A 17017-nucleotide genomic window follows, 5' to 3' on the forward strand; every position below is an offset into this window, starting at 1 on the left:
CTCCCTGGAGTCGATGTGAAACCACCTCCCCAAGAAGACACTCCTGCAGGTACTGGCCTGTCCCGAAGGCTCGCATCCACATTTTAACTTGAACACAGAAAGGCAACATCCAAAATGCTTGCCTGACCCAAAGGGACCTGGTCACAAAAAGAGGAACACCAGAAACAGTGCAGCTTTTGCTACAACTGGAACAGAAGATGCTGTAAGTGCTCAGCAGGTCACACAGCATTTCAAGCCTGAAATGGCATTATTGACAGAGGATGATGACTTGTGATCAGAGTAACTCAGTGACGCTGAGTATTTGCAATGTTTCCTGTCTTGTTCCCAGACAGCAACATGTGCAGGATTCCATTGGTTTTACCACTCAGCTTTTCCTGTGGAGAAGATTCATGTCACACATTAATGATCTTACCAAGGAACTGATGACATTGCTATTCAGTTTGCAGTTGACACAGTGCTGAGGAGGCAGGGAGGCTGCAGAAGGACTTGGACAGTTCCAGGAGAGTTGGCAAGGAATTGGCAGACAGAGCACTTTGAGAAAGTGAGAATCTGAGAAAGTATGAGGTCATGCACTTTGATGGGAAGTATAGCAGCACAGACTGTTTTCTAACAGGGAAAAGCTTTGGAAATCTGAAGCACAAAGGGACTTGGGAGTCCTAGTTCAGGATTATTTTGAGGTTAACATGCAGGTTCAGTTGGTAGTTAGGAAGGTAAATGTAATCTTCCCATACTTTTTGAGAGGACAAGAGTATAAGAGGAGAGATGTACTATTGAGGCTATATAAGGCTCTGGTCAGATTGCATTTGGAATACCGTGAGCAGTTTTGGGCTCCGTGTCTAAGGAAGGATGCGCTGGCCTTGAAGCGTGTTCAAAGGAGATTTACAAGAATAATCCTGGGATTGAAGAGCTTATCATATCATAAGCAGTTGAAGATTCTGAGTCTGTACTCCATAGAGTTTTGAATGATGAGAGGGAATCTCACTGAAACTTATAAAATACCGAGGGACCTACATAGAGTGGACATGCAGAAGATGTTTCTATGAGAAGAAACAAGGACCCAAGGGCACAGCCTCAGAATGAAGGGACAACTCTTGAGAACTGATATGAGGAGAAATTTCTTCAACTAGAGGGTGGTGAATCTGAGGAACTCATTGCTGCCAAGGACCATGGAAGTCGTCACTGAGTTTTATTTCAGACAGAGATAGATAGGTTTCTGATTATTAAGGGTTATCAAGGGTTACAGGGAGAAGGCAGGGGAAAGGGTTTGAGAATCATAACAGCCTTGATCAAATACGAGAGCTGACTTGATGGGCCAAAGGATGTCAGTTTGCTTCCACATCTCATGCAAGTTCATCAATGCCCTTCAGTGACATTTCAAAAGGGAAGCCTATCTAACAGGTCTGGTCTTCACTGTCTTTGGCATGAACAGAGGATCGCTTTGATAGGCACACAGTGCCTTGCGCCTCTGACTGCTACTTGAGAGGACAAGAGCCTTTCTGTGAGACATTGTGGAATTTTGCACCTTGAATAGGCTGCCTGTATTCTTCAGAAATGGAACAGAAATTCAATGCGTCACCCTTGGGAGAACTCTTGAAGGTGTTTCATTCCCCAGACTGCTTCTAATTAGCTGCTGGAAAGCATTAAGTGTGGCAAGTGAGAGGAAGCTGACAAACTCAATTATATAGGTAAAAACAATGACTGCAGATGCTGGAAACCAGATTCTGGATTAGTGGTGCTGGAAGAGCACAGCAGTTCAGGCAGCATCCAAGGAGCAGTAAAATCGACGTTTCGGGCAAAAGCCCTACAGGCTCTCTGCCTGTATTCCTGATGAAGGGCTTTTGCCCGAAACATCGATTTTACTGCTCCTCGGACGTTGCCTGAACTGCTGTGCTCTTCCAGCACCACTCATCCAGAAACTCAATTATATGCACAGTTAAGTTTACACAGCAACACTTGACATTTGGTGAGCTCAGCAAAATTTATTCCTTCTTTAAATACTCCAGTTATCAAAATTCTCCAAGATTACACTTCCTCATTCATTGCATTACAGTGAAGCTGGAATCAAACTTCAAGCTTAACATGAGATCAATAAAAACCTTGGCAGATACTGACATCAAGGTACAGGGTGGAGGTGGGGACGGGATGATTAGGGATCGAGAAAAAACCCTTTGTATCCGACAATTTTGTTCAGACCTTCCAAACTCAGACAGGACCAAAAACATTCTGTGGCATTCCAGACCAGTTCCACTGCTCATTGGAGACATGTGTTGCACAGATCGCAAAAGTAGATCCAAAACTGATTTGCAACTCAGCAGCTAAAAATGAGTCACATTACGTAATGCGACTCAGTTCATCTAACAGTTGCAGAAAGGAACAGGCTTCATGACTGCATGCAAGTTTTCCTTCAATTTTTCCACATGTGAGTTTTCCCTTTTAAACCCAGTTGTGTGGAGTGGCAGGATCCACGGGATGGCCAGAAGTGTTACTCTCCTGCAGATTGCAGCATGTCCAATTAACTGACGTTGGAAAGGCTGAAATTATACTTCTTCGTGCACTACATGCATAGACCGTGCGTGCCAGAGAGTGACATGCCTGCCCAGGACTGATATCAGCTCATCATGGTTACAGTCACCCCTGTTGCTTCTGTCAGGAGTTAAGTAACATTATCTTCGAATGAGCAAAGTCAACTTCTTTCATGAAATGATTTTAAAGGTTTTTCTTCATCTAATTTCTAGTTTTCTGATTTTTTTTTTCTGATTCACATTTCCAAAGGGAATCCATGGATTTCCTTTTGTGCCACAAGCTTCAACTTCATGCAAGGACCCAGTAAGTTAAAAATCACAGTATAAAGTATTAAGCCAACATAAATAATGAATCGTACATACATAACAGGGTTTCAGCTCATGATCAAACTGTCATTTGTCAGTTTTAAGCAGTTTCGTGCTTCATTCCCCATTTTGGAAGTGAAGATATTTTGAGGTGGAGTGGAGGAGTGGGAAGATAAAATGCAACTTTAGTGAATTGCCTTTATTCTTCATCAACTGCTACTGCCGTTCCTATTGAGACAGGTATGGGTTAACTACAGGAAACTCAGCAACCTCTGATGTGCACTGTTTCAGGAGTCATTTTACATTATTGTGAATTTACTATTTACAATGAGAATTACTGAGCAAAGTCAACTCCCAACAGCTGCTCACAATAAGCCAGTAGCAAGGAACACACCACGTCATGTGAGCAGACTGAAAAGAGAAATTTGATGTTTCATAACATGAGTTTTGTTTGTGTGAACTTGTTAAATCTGAGCACAGTTTGCAGGAGGGCAGCAGGCCTGAGAGCAGGTGAGGATGAAAGAAATCTGAACTTTCAGACATTTGCATAGCAAAATATCCTGTGGGTGAAGGAACTGGTGTGACTCTTCCAGCTCTTGCCCACGTAGTGTAACTTTCAACACAACAAAGCTTAAAATGTAGTTTTGGGCTCTGTCTTTATGTGTTACATTTCTGCTCAAGAATGGGCACAGGGTTTGGTTTCTGTCATGCCAGCAGAATCCCTTTCACTCCACTCCAGACTACAGTGTTCCCTTGTCACAGACTTGATTGGTCATTTATTGGTCCAAAGAAAAAAGTGACTTGTATTACAAACAGTGATCAGTGGACTGTGCTCACAAGCCTTCTTCACTTCTGCACAGTACACTGAAATTAAAATGATTTGGAATGGAGATAGGGATAAGCAGCTTGAAACCCTGGTTTGAGATTAATCCTAAACGGAAGAAACACTGAACATAGATAAAAACCCAACACAAAAAAACATTAAGGTCACAGCCCACTGCACAGCAATCTTGCCTTCTATTTCCTTTTCTAATGATTCAATAATGCACAGCTCTACATGTGTAGAACTGCCCCACATAAGTTGCACTACTCTAAAAAGTAAAATAGGAAGATTATCCCCAGTGGGTTTACAAACTTGCTAAAATATAAAAAAAGTTAAGATTTTTCAGGTTAAAAAATAAACATTGGCCCTCTGTCTTTCCTGTGGATTCTGTACATTGTGTCACTCCACGGTCACGGATTTCGCCAGGTTTCGGGGACAGTCAACCTTCAGAAGGAAATACAAGGTGATTAGTGACTGTTGTTTGACTGTGATGCTTTGCTGCACTTGTGTTTCACTCTGCCCCTCCTGCTTTCTGGCATGACTGTTCCAATCTCCCTACAATTCCACATGCAACTAGAACCTTGTGCAACCTCACCCAAAGAGTCACTTCTCACTTGCAAGTCGATGTCCTGCGCACTGAAAGGATAAGGACTGTTTCTAACGCCTGCATCTGCATATTCACACCTATCTTTATCAGCTGATGTGGAGCAATCGGGGTTAGGAATCCAGCCAATTCTCTTTGCATGTCGCTCACATCCGAGCGACACTTGGCTAATGATGTGACTCTGTCGCGAGTGTGGTGCTGGAAAAGCACAGCAGGCCAGCAGCATCTGAGGAGCAGGAGAATCGATGTTTTGGGCAAGAGCCCTTTATCAGGAATGATTCTGCTTTTCCATCACCACACTCTCAACTCTGATCTCCAGCATCTGCAGTCCTCACTTTCACCTAATAATGTGACTGTTCATTTAAAAGCAGCTGTTCATTTCGGACTCATGCTGCATTCAAATTTCTGTTGCTGAAGAACAAAAGCTGTTGATGTTTCGAAACACTGGCATTTATAAATCAATGAAATATCTCAGATCACTTCACAGAGTATTGAGTACAGGAGTTAGGAGGTCATGTTGCGGCTGTACAGGAAATTGGTTAGGTCACTGTTGGAATATTGCGTGCAATTCTGGTCTCCTTCCTATCGGAAAGATGTTGTGAAACTTGAAAGGGTTCATAAAAGATTTACAAGGATGTTGCCAGGGTTGGAGGATTTGAGCTACAGGGAGAGGCTGAACAGGCTGGGGCTGTTATTGCAGCATTTAAGAGGCATTTGGATGGGTATATGAATAGGAAGGGTTTAAAGGGATATGGGCCGTGTGCTGGCAGGTGGGACTAGATTGAGTTGGGATATCTGGTCGGCACGGACGGGTTGGACCGAAGGGTCTGTTTCCGTGCTGTACATCTCTATGACATGATGACTGAGCAGAAGTGTACTGATATTACTTCAGTCAGCAGGGCGGCTATTTTTCCCCCATTAGCTTCCGACTCAGTGCAATGAGATCAAATACATGCTCATCTGGTTATTTTGGAGATTGTGGTTGAGGGAACACTAGAACACCTATTTTCACGCAAGGAAACCAGGAATACTTTATTTTTGCAAACGGAAAAGTTTGGAATTACACACATCAGTTTATGGAAGTGAAGTCTGGCCCTAGCTTTTGATAGAACTTTCAGATCTCATGAACGAGATTGGCCCAATCTGAGACCGTCTCCTTCAAATGCTGAGTGACTTACTGTAGATATTGAGAGTTTTCTGTTTTCAGTTCACATACAGGTTGTTCTGTTATAACGCGCATTTTGTCAACACAAATTCGCTGTAACGTGATTGACAAATTGGGGATGCTACTTCTACAGCACTTAACGTGGTTACAGCACCAACACTTTAAGCCTGTTTCTAAAGCCCAGTTTTCCTGTAACGCAGAGTTGCACAAGGACACTACAATCACGTTATAGAAGAACTAACTGTATGCAATCTCCATTTTAAACTCAAGGCTATATTGGTGAATCCAACGCGAAAACTGGATAGCAGCAATGAGATGGATAAATATTAAACACGTTTGACATGCTCCTCGCTGACATTTCTGGGTATGGGTAAGCTGATTTATAACAGCTAGTTCAGAATAAATGTGTAACATCTTAGCAATCACAAGTTTATCAGAAAGTGTTCTCAACATTGATCTTCGCGTACTGCATGCTGTTAACTTTTTGGCCGAAATTGCTCAATATGCGTCTGAAAGGGTGAAAACTGAGCAGTGTCCTCATGACCACCCACTATGATACCACATGGACTGCTGGACTAAACATCTTCAAGTCTTGAACAAGTGAGACGTAAGGTCCTGAAAGACTGTCACAGGGCAATGATTCCTTTCTAATAAGCAATAAGCTGCTGACATGCAATAAACTAGATCTTTTTCATAACAAGGGATTTTGCTCAATGGTGCAGAAAATGGTTTCCATCCACCACGCTAGACCAAGCAAGTCCTCTTGCTTCCTGCACTTGAAGACGACAGTGACAGCAACCTGTCATGAGCAGTAGCTCAAACAGTGCAGTGAGTGGACCTCGCCAGACCACAGAAGCTTGTGCATAATTGTGAATGTGAAACCAAAAGAGAAAATGCTGGAAAATCTCAGCAGGTCTGGCAGCATCTGTAAGGAGAGAAAAGAGCTGACGTTTCGAGTCTAACTGACCCTTTGTCAAAACTAAAACTTCAGATGATTATCCCATCTTGACCCCTCTGTTTTCATTCTGGTTCATAATTTTATTTTTAAATTTTATTTATCCTTTTTTTATATTTTTTTCATTGTTCTGTACCTCTTATTTCTTGACTGTCTCTCTTTCTTTTGCTCCCCACTCTCTTATCACCTTTTTCCTCTCCTCTTCCCCCTTTGCTACCCTTCTCCCCTGTTTTCCATTTTGCCTTTTTCAAAGAATTCAATAAGGTTTGTGAGGCACGACTTGCCCTTCACAAAACCTTGCTGACTATCCTTGATCACATTATTCCTATCCGGGTGTGCATAAATCCTATCCCTTACAATTCTCTCTAAGACTTTGCCCACAACAGAAGTGAGACTCACCGGCCTATAGTTACTAGGGTTATCCCTACTCCCCTTTTTGAACAAGGGAACCACATTTGCTATCCTCCAGTCTTCTGGGACTACTCCTGTAGACAAAGAGGACATAAAAATCAAGGCCAATGGCTCTGCAATCTCCTCCCTTGCTTCCCAGAGAATCCTAGGATAAATGCCATCAGGCCCAGGGGACTTATCTATTTTCACCTTTTCCAGGATTTCCAACACTGCAGTAGCCTACCATGGGGAACCTTATCAAACGCCTGGAACCTTATCAAACGCCTTGATAAGGCGATATATTCTCTCAGCCTCGTATAAATACCTCCCTATTTCTCCCTTTTTTTAGCTTTGACAAAGGGTCAGTTAGACTCGAAAAGTCAGCTTTCTCTCCTTACAGATGCTGCCAGACCTGCTGAGAAGCTTGTGCACATGCCTTCCACTTCACCTCTCTGAGGAAGGAAGCATGAGCTGCAAGAAAATCCAAATTTCTCCCACCTGAAATATTTACTCACATCAAATCCTCGTAGAACAGCAAGGTGGAAGGAAAGAAGCTGGAGTGGGATGACGCTGAGGATCCCCTGCAGGCAGTCCACACTATGAGGCACTTTAATTACCCGGTTTACACTCTTGATGGTCTCGTAATCATCCCTGTCACAAATCACCACCGGTCGGCCCTGAAACAAGGTGAAGGTAAAAGGTGAAGTTGTCACAGTTTTACCAGGCCAAAGAGCTGCTCTCTGATTACAGAGGGAGAACTGATGGTAGTTTAACCTGAGGGTTACTACGCTTCAGATGAGAGGAGGGGTTGAGAAGGTGAGTCCTTCAAGTTCACCTCATCTGCTGCAGAAATCGAACCCACGCTGTTGGCATCACTCTGCATCTCTAACCAGCCATCCAGCCAACTGAGTTAAACAGGTCCCCGACATGGTGAACACAATCACTCTTCTAACAAATTTTAATATCAATATGCTGTCACTTCCAACCTCCCTTGATGCTGCTTTTGATTTTGCTCACACCAGTCTGGACAACACTCCCGTAAACTTTCCTCCCTTGTTCCTTGCAAGTATCACACAAATTGTCTGACATGCTCTGTTGTGTCTCCCCACAGCTTTTCAGTGTTTCAGATTCGTTGTACTGTCTTGTACTCATTACCTCATTTTCTCTCAGGTTTCCATTTTGTGCGATGTGACACAGCCCTCAGTCTTAGATTTTGTCCACTGTCTGCAGATTTCCAGAAGAAAACCACCTTAACTTACACGGTATTTATCTCCGAAATTACCCAAAATGGAAATGCATGTCGAAGGAGAAGATTGGGAATGTTGGCAAATGCATTTACCATTTCATTCCAAGTTCAATCCCCAATAAAACTCAATTGAGGTGAGTGGCCACTCTGTACTCTCTTTTCGGAGATGCATTGGTTGAGGAAGGAATGTTGTCATTACACTCAAGACTCCAAAAACCATCCAGATCATCTCTGCAAATGCAGGAGTTTACACATCAAGAAAGGATAGGCAGGCTGGGTCCCTGGAAGGCTGAGGTGTGACTGGATAGAGGACTTGAACATGATGAAAATGTTCGGCAGAGTGGACGCAGAGAGAATAATTTAACGTGGGTACGAGCATAACTCAAAGCTATCAAGATCAGACTGACACTGGGTAATCAAACAGGGCATGCTGGAGAAACTTGCTTTGGATAATAACGTGTGAGAATGCGCAACTCAACACCACAAGGACTGGTGACAGGGAATTGTCCAGATCCAGTTAAGGGGAAGCACGGGAAGGATATGACAGATAAAGGATCAGGTACTACACTGGCAGATATGAACAAACAAAACAAAAAAGGGGTGAGAGAGAACTCAAGTCTGGAATGGGTGGGTTGGGCAGACTGGCCTATTTTTGTGATGCGGATCCCATCGCAAAAGGCGATATCATGCAATTGGACCACTAAACTTACTCTATGTTTCAATGTATGAAGGTGGGTCCATCTCACAGCACCATGATCTCCACAACAGGTATGGCAAGGAGACAACTCCAAAACCCAGATGGAATGGGGCCTGAACCTAATGATACTGATGTCATTCTGATCCACTCTGACTGTGCAGGCAATAGGCACTGCTCAGCTGTGATGGTATCCTGGACTGAGTGTAATGTGAGGCTGAAAGTGCCTCCTGGCATTGGAATTACTCCACAGACCCCAGTATCCCATCATCAAGTCTACCTTTGTTTCCACATGAACAGTCTTTGACATTAGTAGTGCCCCATTCACAGTCAGACACCAGAGTAACAGTACCTCTGAAAGTTTATATCTGTCTGCCACTGCTCCCTGATTTGACCAGGCAACTCAGGCAGACAACTCAGAATTGTATGAGGTCTACCTGACTGACAATGTTGAAATCACTGCAGGGTTCTTTAAGGTCTGATCAAAATGAATGCACGTGTGCTTTGGTATAAAACAAATTTATCAGCTTAAAATCTACTTTCGATATATGCACATTAATGAGCGAATCTGTAAGCTTAAACTACTTCAGACATATTCTACAAGTGAGCTTCAGTCTTCTGTCCATTGGGAACTCTGGGTGAAGGCTGGCACTTGTGAGTTTGATCTCAGATTCCATGTCCCTGGTCTCTCAAATGCAGCCTGAAAGGGAAAATCCCACAAATGGGACAGAGCTCCTGATATTAATACTATTCTGGATCTAAGGTTACATGCTGAATACCCATTTCAGAATAACTTCAGTCATCAGACTGCTCTCGAAAGCCAGAGAATTATAGACCACTGAGCCTGACGATAGTGATGAGTAAGCTGATGAAGGAGATTTTGAGGAACAGGATTTACACTTATTAGGAATAGCCAACATGGCTTTGTGTGCGGGAAATCATGCCTCACTAACTTGATTTGAGTATTTTGAAGAAGTGACAAAGAAATTTGATGAAGGCCGAGCAATGGACGTTGTCTATGTGGACTTCAGCAAGGTTCCGTGTGGTAGACTGACGAGCAAGATTAGACCACAAGGAATTCAGTGACAGCTAGCCATTTGGATACAAAATTAGGAGACAGGGCTTGGTGGTGGAGGGCTGTGTTTCAGACTGGAGGCCAGTGACCCATGGTGTGCTGCAAAGATCGATGCTGGATCCACTGCTTTTGTCATTAATATAAATGATAAAGAGATGAATACAGGACATATGGTCAGTGAGTTTTGCAGAGGCCACCAAAACTGGTGGTGTAGTGGACAGTGGAGATTACCTCAAAGTAAAACAGGACCGTGATCAGATAGGCAAATGGGCTGAGTGGCAAAGTTTAATTTAGATAAATGTGAGGTGCTGCATTTTGGAAAGGCAAATCACAGCAGGACTTATACACTTAATGGTAAGGTCCTGGGGAGTGTTGCTGAACAAAGAGACCTTGGAGTACAGGTTCATAGTTCCTTGAAAGTGGAATCCCAGGTAGACAGGATAGTGAAGAGGCTTAATGAGTGTGGTGCTGGAAAAGCACAGCCAGTCAGGCAGCATCCGAGAAGCAGGAGAGTCGATGTTTCAGGAACAAGCCCTCTATCAGGAATGAAGGGATTACACCTGATATGTCGACTCTCCTGTTCCTCGGATACTGCCTGACTGGCTGTGCTTTTCCAGCACCACATTCTTTGACTCTTATCTCCAGCATCTGCGGTCCTCACTTTCTCCCAGGATAGTGAAGAGTGTGTTTGGTATGCTTACCTTTATTGGTCAGAGCATTGGGTATAGCAGTTGGGAAGTCATATTGTGGCTGTATAGGACATTGGTTAGGCCACTTTTGGAATATTGCATGCAATTCAGGTGTTCTTCCTATCAGAAGGATGTTGTGAAACTTGAAAGAATGCAGAAAAGATTTACAAGGATATTGGCAGGATTTGAGCGATAGGGAGAAGTTGAATAGGCTGGGGTTGTTTTCCCTGGAGTGTCAGAGGCTGAGGAGTGACCTTATAGAGGTTTATAAAAACATGAGGGGCATGGATAGGTCTTTATCTGGGGTCGGGGAGGCCAAATCTAGAGGTCATAGGTTTATGGTGAGAGGAGAAAGATTTAAAAGGAACTTATAGAGGTTTATAAAAACATGAGGGGCATGGATAGGGTCTTTATCTGGGGTCGGGGAGGCCAAATCTAGAGGTCATAGGTTTATGGTGAGAGGAGAAAGATTTAAAAGGAACCTAAGGACCAACCTTTTCACATTAAGGGTGGTACGTGTTTGGAATGAGCTGCCAGAGGAAGTGGTGGAGGCTGGCACAATTACAACATTTAAAAGGCATCTGGATGGGTATGCGAATAGGGAAGATTTAGAGGGATTTGGGCGAAATGCTGGCAAATGGGACTAGATTAATTTAGGATATCTGGTCAGCATGGACGAGTTGAACCGAAGGGTTTGCTTCCATGCTGTACATCTCGATATCTCTAATAGTAGGTGGTAACAAAGTCCAGGTGGCCACATGTAGACTGTGCAAGCGGATGGTTCCCAACAACCCTAAGGGTCAGGCAGTTTCTGCCCATCCCCATCAAAACAGGCTATTTTTGCTTTTCATGAGCGTTTCCACTTTACCACAATTGCTCACTGTCATGTCTAATTAACTCTTAACAATTAACCCTGAATGGTCTGGTTTGAAGATCTCATTCTTGAGCCTGACAATACACCAGTAAAGGGCCTACAGCTCTGATAAAGAGACAACTGAAAGTTATTGAAAATCTGATGTTTGTACCTGCCGTGCGACCACTTGCTGCAGAGCGTTTTGGCACTTGGTGTATGTGTGGTCCCTCATGATCACCATGATAACTGGCATCAGCTTGTCTACCAGGGCCAGGGGTCCGTGTTTCAGCTCACCTGCTAGGATTCCTTCAGAATGCATATATGTGATCTCTTTGATTTTCTGTGAAAACAATTTAAGAGATTTGTATGTGTCTCAAGAGGCTGTGGGTCAATGTGGTCAATTCCACCAGAAAATTAATTCATAAAAAAAACACAACAGAAACTCTTGAAGAGCAAAACGTTACAGATGCCAGAGACACAAAATAAAAACACAAATTTATGGAAACAACCTTAGCACGTCAGGCAGCATTCTTGTAGCAAGACAAAGAGTAGTCAAACTTTGGTCTGTGAAGTTTCACGAGAACCAAACTTAGAAATCGAATACTTTTTTCCCCTCTGATCCCATTTCAAGACTTAAAAATTGTTACAGTCCCCTCATGAGAATCACTTCCTCAGAGCTCATGACTCCCAAAACTTCAGCGCATGATCTGGTGAGGGGATCCCGATCCACACTGTGGATCTTATAGAAAATAAAAAGCAAAAGAACTGCAGATGCTGGAAATGAAATAAAAAACAAAATAGCTGGCAAAGTCCAGCAAATCTGGCTGCATCTGTGGAGAGAAATCAGAGTTAATGTTTCGGATCCAGTGACCCTTCCTCAGAAACCTGACCTGATAGGTTTGGAGCAGAGATGTGTGTGGGGCAAGGTCTGTGATAGGCTAGAAAACGGCAGAGGCTGAATGACAGACATTTGAGTCCTCCAGAGCCAATGTAAATGTACTGAGAGCAGGTGTGTTGCTGGCTGAAAGATGAACAAAACAAGGCAAGGGACAGCAACAAATTGGGGCAACAGTATTTACCCTGTGAAATTGCTGAAATCAACACGGAGTCCAGACGGCTGCAAAGTATCAAACTGAAAGTGCATGTCGTGCTCCTGAAGCTGATGTTGTGCCTCACTTCAGCAAGTACAACAGGCCAAGGATAGAAATGTCAGTGTGAGAGCAAGGTAGACAATTAAAGTTGACAGAAGACCAGAAGTTGGGAGTTATGCTTGTGGGCTGAAGGGATGTGATCATCCAATGGGTATTTGTGCCCCCAGTGCATAGCCAACCATATTGTCAGCAACGAGAACAACAGACTGGATTTAAAGACGTGCATGCAAATTGCTGTTTAAGGATTCTTAGGGGACTTGGCTACTTCCGTCAGCATTCATCATATTTCCACAGAACACTCAAGTTCACAGCAATAAAACATAATTGCTGTTAGAAGACAATGGAAGGTCAGTGTTGTGCTACTTTGAGTCTGAGTCTACTGCTCTGCTTTGCTGGGCTCCTGCTCACTTTGGAGGTTTTGCAACATGAATTCTTGGCTGATTTTAGACAAGACAATTGATGTGTTTTGAACAAAATATGTGAGGTTCAGATAATTCACTTCCTCAGCACATGGCTCCAATTGATTTTCTCTATGAGCACAGCCAGACTCCGTGACCTCTTGTGTCTCGATAAAAAGATTCCTTTCAGATGGTGCTTTAGCTAATTAAGGGCAAGGGACACTCAACTGCGCAATATCTCGACAAGCAAAGAGGTTAATTGTCTGTTGCTAAAGCTCACTGCGGAAATAACACTCTGCTTTTCATTTTCCTCAATTAGTTTTCGAGGAATGGCCTATAAATCACAGATACTGTTTTGCAAATGGAACTATTCATCTCCCAAGGGAATGAAAATTAAATACATTCAGCTGCCAGGGGTTAAGTATTTGAAGAAACTGTCGCTGCCAACATGAGCATATATTTGTCAGATTTCACATTTGTACAACTGTCCTTTCAAACTAACGGCATTTCATGAAATTGTGATATGTGTCATATGTTACCATGACAAAATTTTATTTTGATTCTAAACTTTCTCCCCTCCCTTGCTGAATGTGGAGACATCTTTCAGTGCAGTTTCGACATCACCATCTACGATCCAATCCAAATAACCTGGGGCTTGAGCAATGTTTGGAGGCTGTTCCACATTAAGAGCACAACTCAGCTTTATTCTGTGCTCAACCTTTTCAATGGAGAGGACGGGTCTCGTGCCTCCAGTGTCCCTACCTCTGAACCAGGATGCTGGGTTCATCTGTTCCAGAGGTGTGTCATAACACCTCTGAACAGGTTGATCCTAAAATACTTCCAATGGAGAGTCTTGACTTTGTTCAAAAACATCTCTGGTTTCTCCTTCTTCCTCATGCCAAGTTTACAAGATGAGCCGAATTCGCTTCACTGTGCATTTTGAAGAACTAGTTCCATCTGATTAAACAACTAAAAGCCAAATGAAGGATTGAAAAGGATAGATATTTTTCCACAGGCTGAGGAGACTTCACAAATAGCAAGGAATTTACCTTGGGAAATACTGTAATTTCATCTCACCCAGGATAGACGGTCAAATTTACTAAAAGAAAATATTCTTTATGAAGGTGAAGAGTCAGAGTTTGAAGTTAGTTGCTGTGTACAGAGATGGTATGCTTTCCTTTATGGGTCACAGCATTGAGTATAGAAGTTGGGCAGTCATGTTGCGGCTGTACAGGACATTGGTTAGGCTACCTTTGGAATATTGTATGCAATTCTAGTCGCCCTCCTATCAGAAAAATGTTGTGAAACTTGAAAGGGCTCAGAAAAGATTTACAAAGATGCTGCCAGGGTTGGAGGATCTGGGCTACAGGGAGCGGCTGAATTGGCTGGGACTGTTTTCCGTGGAACGTTAGATGCTGAGGGGTGACCGGAGAGAGGTTTATAAAATCATGAGGGGCATGGATTGGGTAAATAGACAAGGTCTTTTCCCTGGGATGGGGGAGTCCAGAACTAGAGGGCATAGGTTTAGGGTCAGAGGAGAATGATATAAAAGGGACCTAAGATGCACCTTTTTCACGCAGTGGGTGGTATGTGTGAAATGAGCTGCCAGAATGGTCTGTTTTCGTGCTGTATATTACCAATACTCTATGTCAGTTGTCTATAAATAGCTGCTTCAGTGCATCGAACCTTGTTTCAATTTGCAAACCAGAGGTCCTGGAATCTGTCAGGCTTCAGTTTTTCGGTGCAAACTCACTGACAGCATATTTGCTGTCATTCTGGCACATGCCAGGGGTTTGTGCATAACTTAAAATATTCTTTATTGATTTCTGTAGCCCAACAACCTGATACTTGCCTTCCTATGGACAACTTACTCCATGGGATGGATGGTTTTGGATTTTGTGGAGGTAACTGAGGGCAGAACAACACACCCATTTGCTTGGCGATCAGTCAGAGGCTGAAGAATTACAATCGCACAATAAAACCACTCTCAGACTCACACAGGATGGAACACACCCTTCGGCCCATCCAGTCAGCTCCAACAAAACCACTCTAAATTGACAAGTGTTTCACTTTCTAGCTCCTGGCCTTGAATGTTCTGACATGTCAATTGCTCACTTCGGTACTTTTTAATGGTTGTGAGGCTTCCTGCCTCAACTACCCTGCCACCACCTTCTGGGAGAAAAATCATTTCCTCAAATCCCCTTTAAACCTCCTGGTCTTCGTCTTAAGATTATACCCCCTCATTACTGATCCTTTAACAAAGCAGAACAGTTGTCTGATGGTTAGCAACTGCTTGAATGGAATTGCAAACTTCACAAAGAGCTTCATGCTCTGCCTCATTCCCATCCGGTTTCCACAAAGCACTGGAAATGTTCCCTTTTCCGCTACAGAGACTGTTTCATTCCTCAACAATGCAAGTTAGTCACTGAAACGTGTTTAAAGCAGTCGATCAAATTACCTTGCTGGTTTATAAAATTGAAAGGGCTGAGAACTGAATGTACCTTCCATTGTGATATTCCTCATACAACAACCAAGAGTAAGTCTGTCACAGACATTTTTGTTCAGCCATTTTAGAGAAGACTTGCTTTCAACAATCCTCTGCACAGTCAAAGTCTGTGAAACCCATTGCCCTCTCTCTCTCTCTCTACAGACCACTGCCCTAACTAGCTTAATAACGCTTTCTCTGACTTGGGTGATAACTATAGTTTGACATGAATCTTGTCAGCATGTTTAACTATGTAAATGCAAACTTTATTGGTAATAAGGCAATGCCAAAGTTAAGAAACTGACTCAAAAGTAAACAGCAGCTTTTAAATCGGCCCTACCAGATCAGGATTGACACACCAGAAAGGATGCTTCACAGAAAGGATAAGAATCTGGACTTTTAGATCTGGTTTAGCTTTTCCAAACAAGTGGTGAGATTTGTGGTCAACGCTAAGAACCAACTTTCCACCCTTGATGACTTGTGATTAATTAAAAATTCCTGGAGCGCAGTGAAACTTTCCAATGCGACGTGTTTGATGGAAGCTTTTTCCTGTTTTCAGATTATTCTCAATTGGCCTTGGTTCCATTTGAACGCAGCAAGCAACATGAAGATGACTTTATGGCTCAAATGACTCAACTACGCTTTCAAGCGTGCTTGTCTCAGTAAAACCTATGGTAACGCCTGTTGAAACCACATAGCAGTAATGGCGTTCCTTGGTCGCTGTTGCTTTAATATGGGTCTCCACAGCAAATAGCCTGGAAATTCACTCAGAAAATGCACGTATGGTCTTACTCAATGTCACTGCCCACTGGGTTCAATGTGAACTCCTCCCAGCTCCACCACGTGAACTGTGTGCTCTCCACCACTCCCGTCTGATCGGCCAACATTCAAACCATCCAGCCTGCTTGGGCTCAGTGAAAGAGGTTTTCAATTAAACTTCCACTCCCTCGCTCTTGGTCACAGCCCTGCATATCTTTCCATTTTCATTACTTATTCGATTCTCTTTTACAAACCCATTTGGGAAATCCATTCCAGGTCATAAAACCTCCCTGTCATAACAAATTTCTCTTGATCTCACCTGGCACTTCTGCTAAATATTTTAGATCTGTCTCTTCAGTTCGCTAATTCCCCTGCCAACAGAAACAATTTCCCTCCATTTACACTGTCAAACACTTGATTATTTGTAAATCCCCTACTGAATCAGCCTGATCTCTCTCTGTTCCAAGAAGAACTATCACAGTTTCTCCAGCTAAATGAAGGTCCTCAACTCTGGTGCCATGAGGAGAAGGCATCTCTCCCAGGCCCTGACCTCATGCCATGCCACAAACTGGACATCTTAATCCAGCCTGGGCCGAACCAGCGATTTACAAAGGTTTACCACAATGTCCTTGTTCTGGGATCATATGCCTCGAACTTCCAGAGGTACTGAACTGAGTTGCCTCAACAGCTTTCTCAACCAGTCTGTTATGTTCCAAGACCTGTGCAGGAAACCCCACCTTATTCTCCGTTTCTGAACCACGGATATTTGAGAAAAAGAATTGCTTTGTGGGATCTGGGCATTGCTGGCTGACCGGCATTTATTCGCCTGTTCCTAGTTGGACTTGAGAAAGTGGGGGTGAGCTTCCTTCTTGAACTGCTGCAGTCCATGTGCTGTGGGTTGA

The 17017-nt window shown here is 43.2% G+C and overlaps 1 protein-coding gene across 3 annotated transcripts in view; it reads right to left on the reverse strand.

The window, feature by feature from the left end:
• Positions 1 to 1964: 1964 nt before the first annotated feature.
• The window catches only part of gfpt1 (glutamine--fructose-6-phosphate transaminase 1), a 70979-nt gene continuing 55926 nt past the window's right edge, over positions 1965 to 17017 (reverse strand). For all 3 annotated transcript variants that reach the window (XM_043681254.1, XM_043681253.1, XM_043681252.1), the window contains 3 exons: positions 11495 to 11662; positions 7281 to 7442; positions 1965 to 4095 (listed from right to left, as the gene is read on the reverse strand). In XM_043681254.1, the coding sequence (XP_043537189.1) occupies positions 4051 to 4095; positions 7281 to 7442; positions 11495 to 11662 (375 nt within the window). In that variant the 3' untranslated portion in view covers positions 1965 to 4050. The remainder of the gene's footprint in view (positions 4096 to 7280; positions 7443 to 11494; positions 11663 to 17017) is intronic.

The sequence above is a fragment of the Chiloscyllium plagiosum genome, chromosome 42 (assembly GCF_004010195.1).
Source record: "Chiloscyllium plagiosum isolate BGI_BamShark_2017 chromosome 42, ASM401019v2, whole genome shotgun sequence".
Taxonomy (NCBI): Eukaryota; Metazoa; Chordata; class Chondrichthyes; order Orectolobiformes; family Hemiscylliidae; genus Chiloscyllium; species Chiloscyllium plagiosum.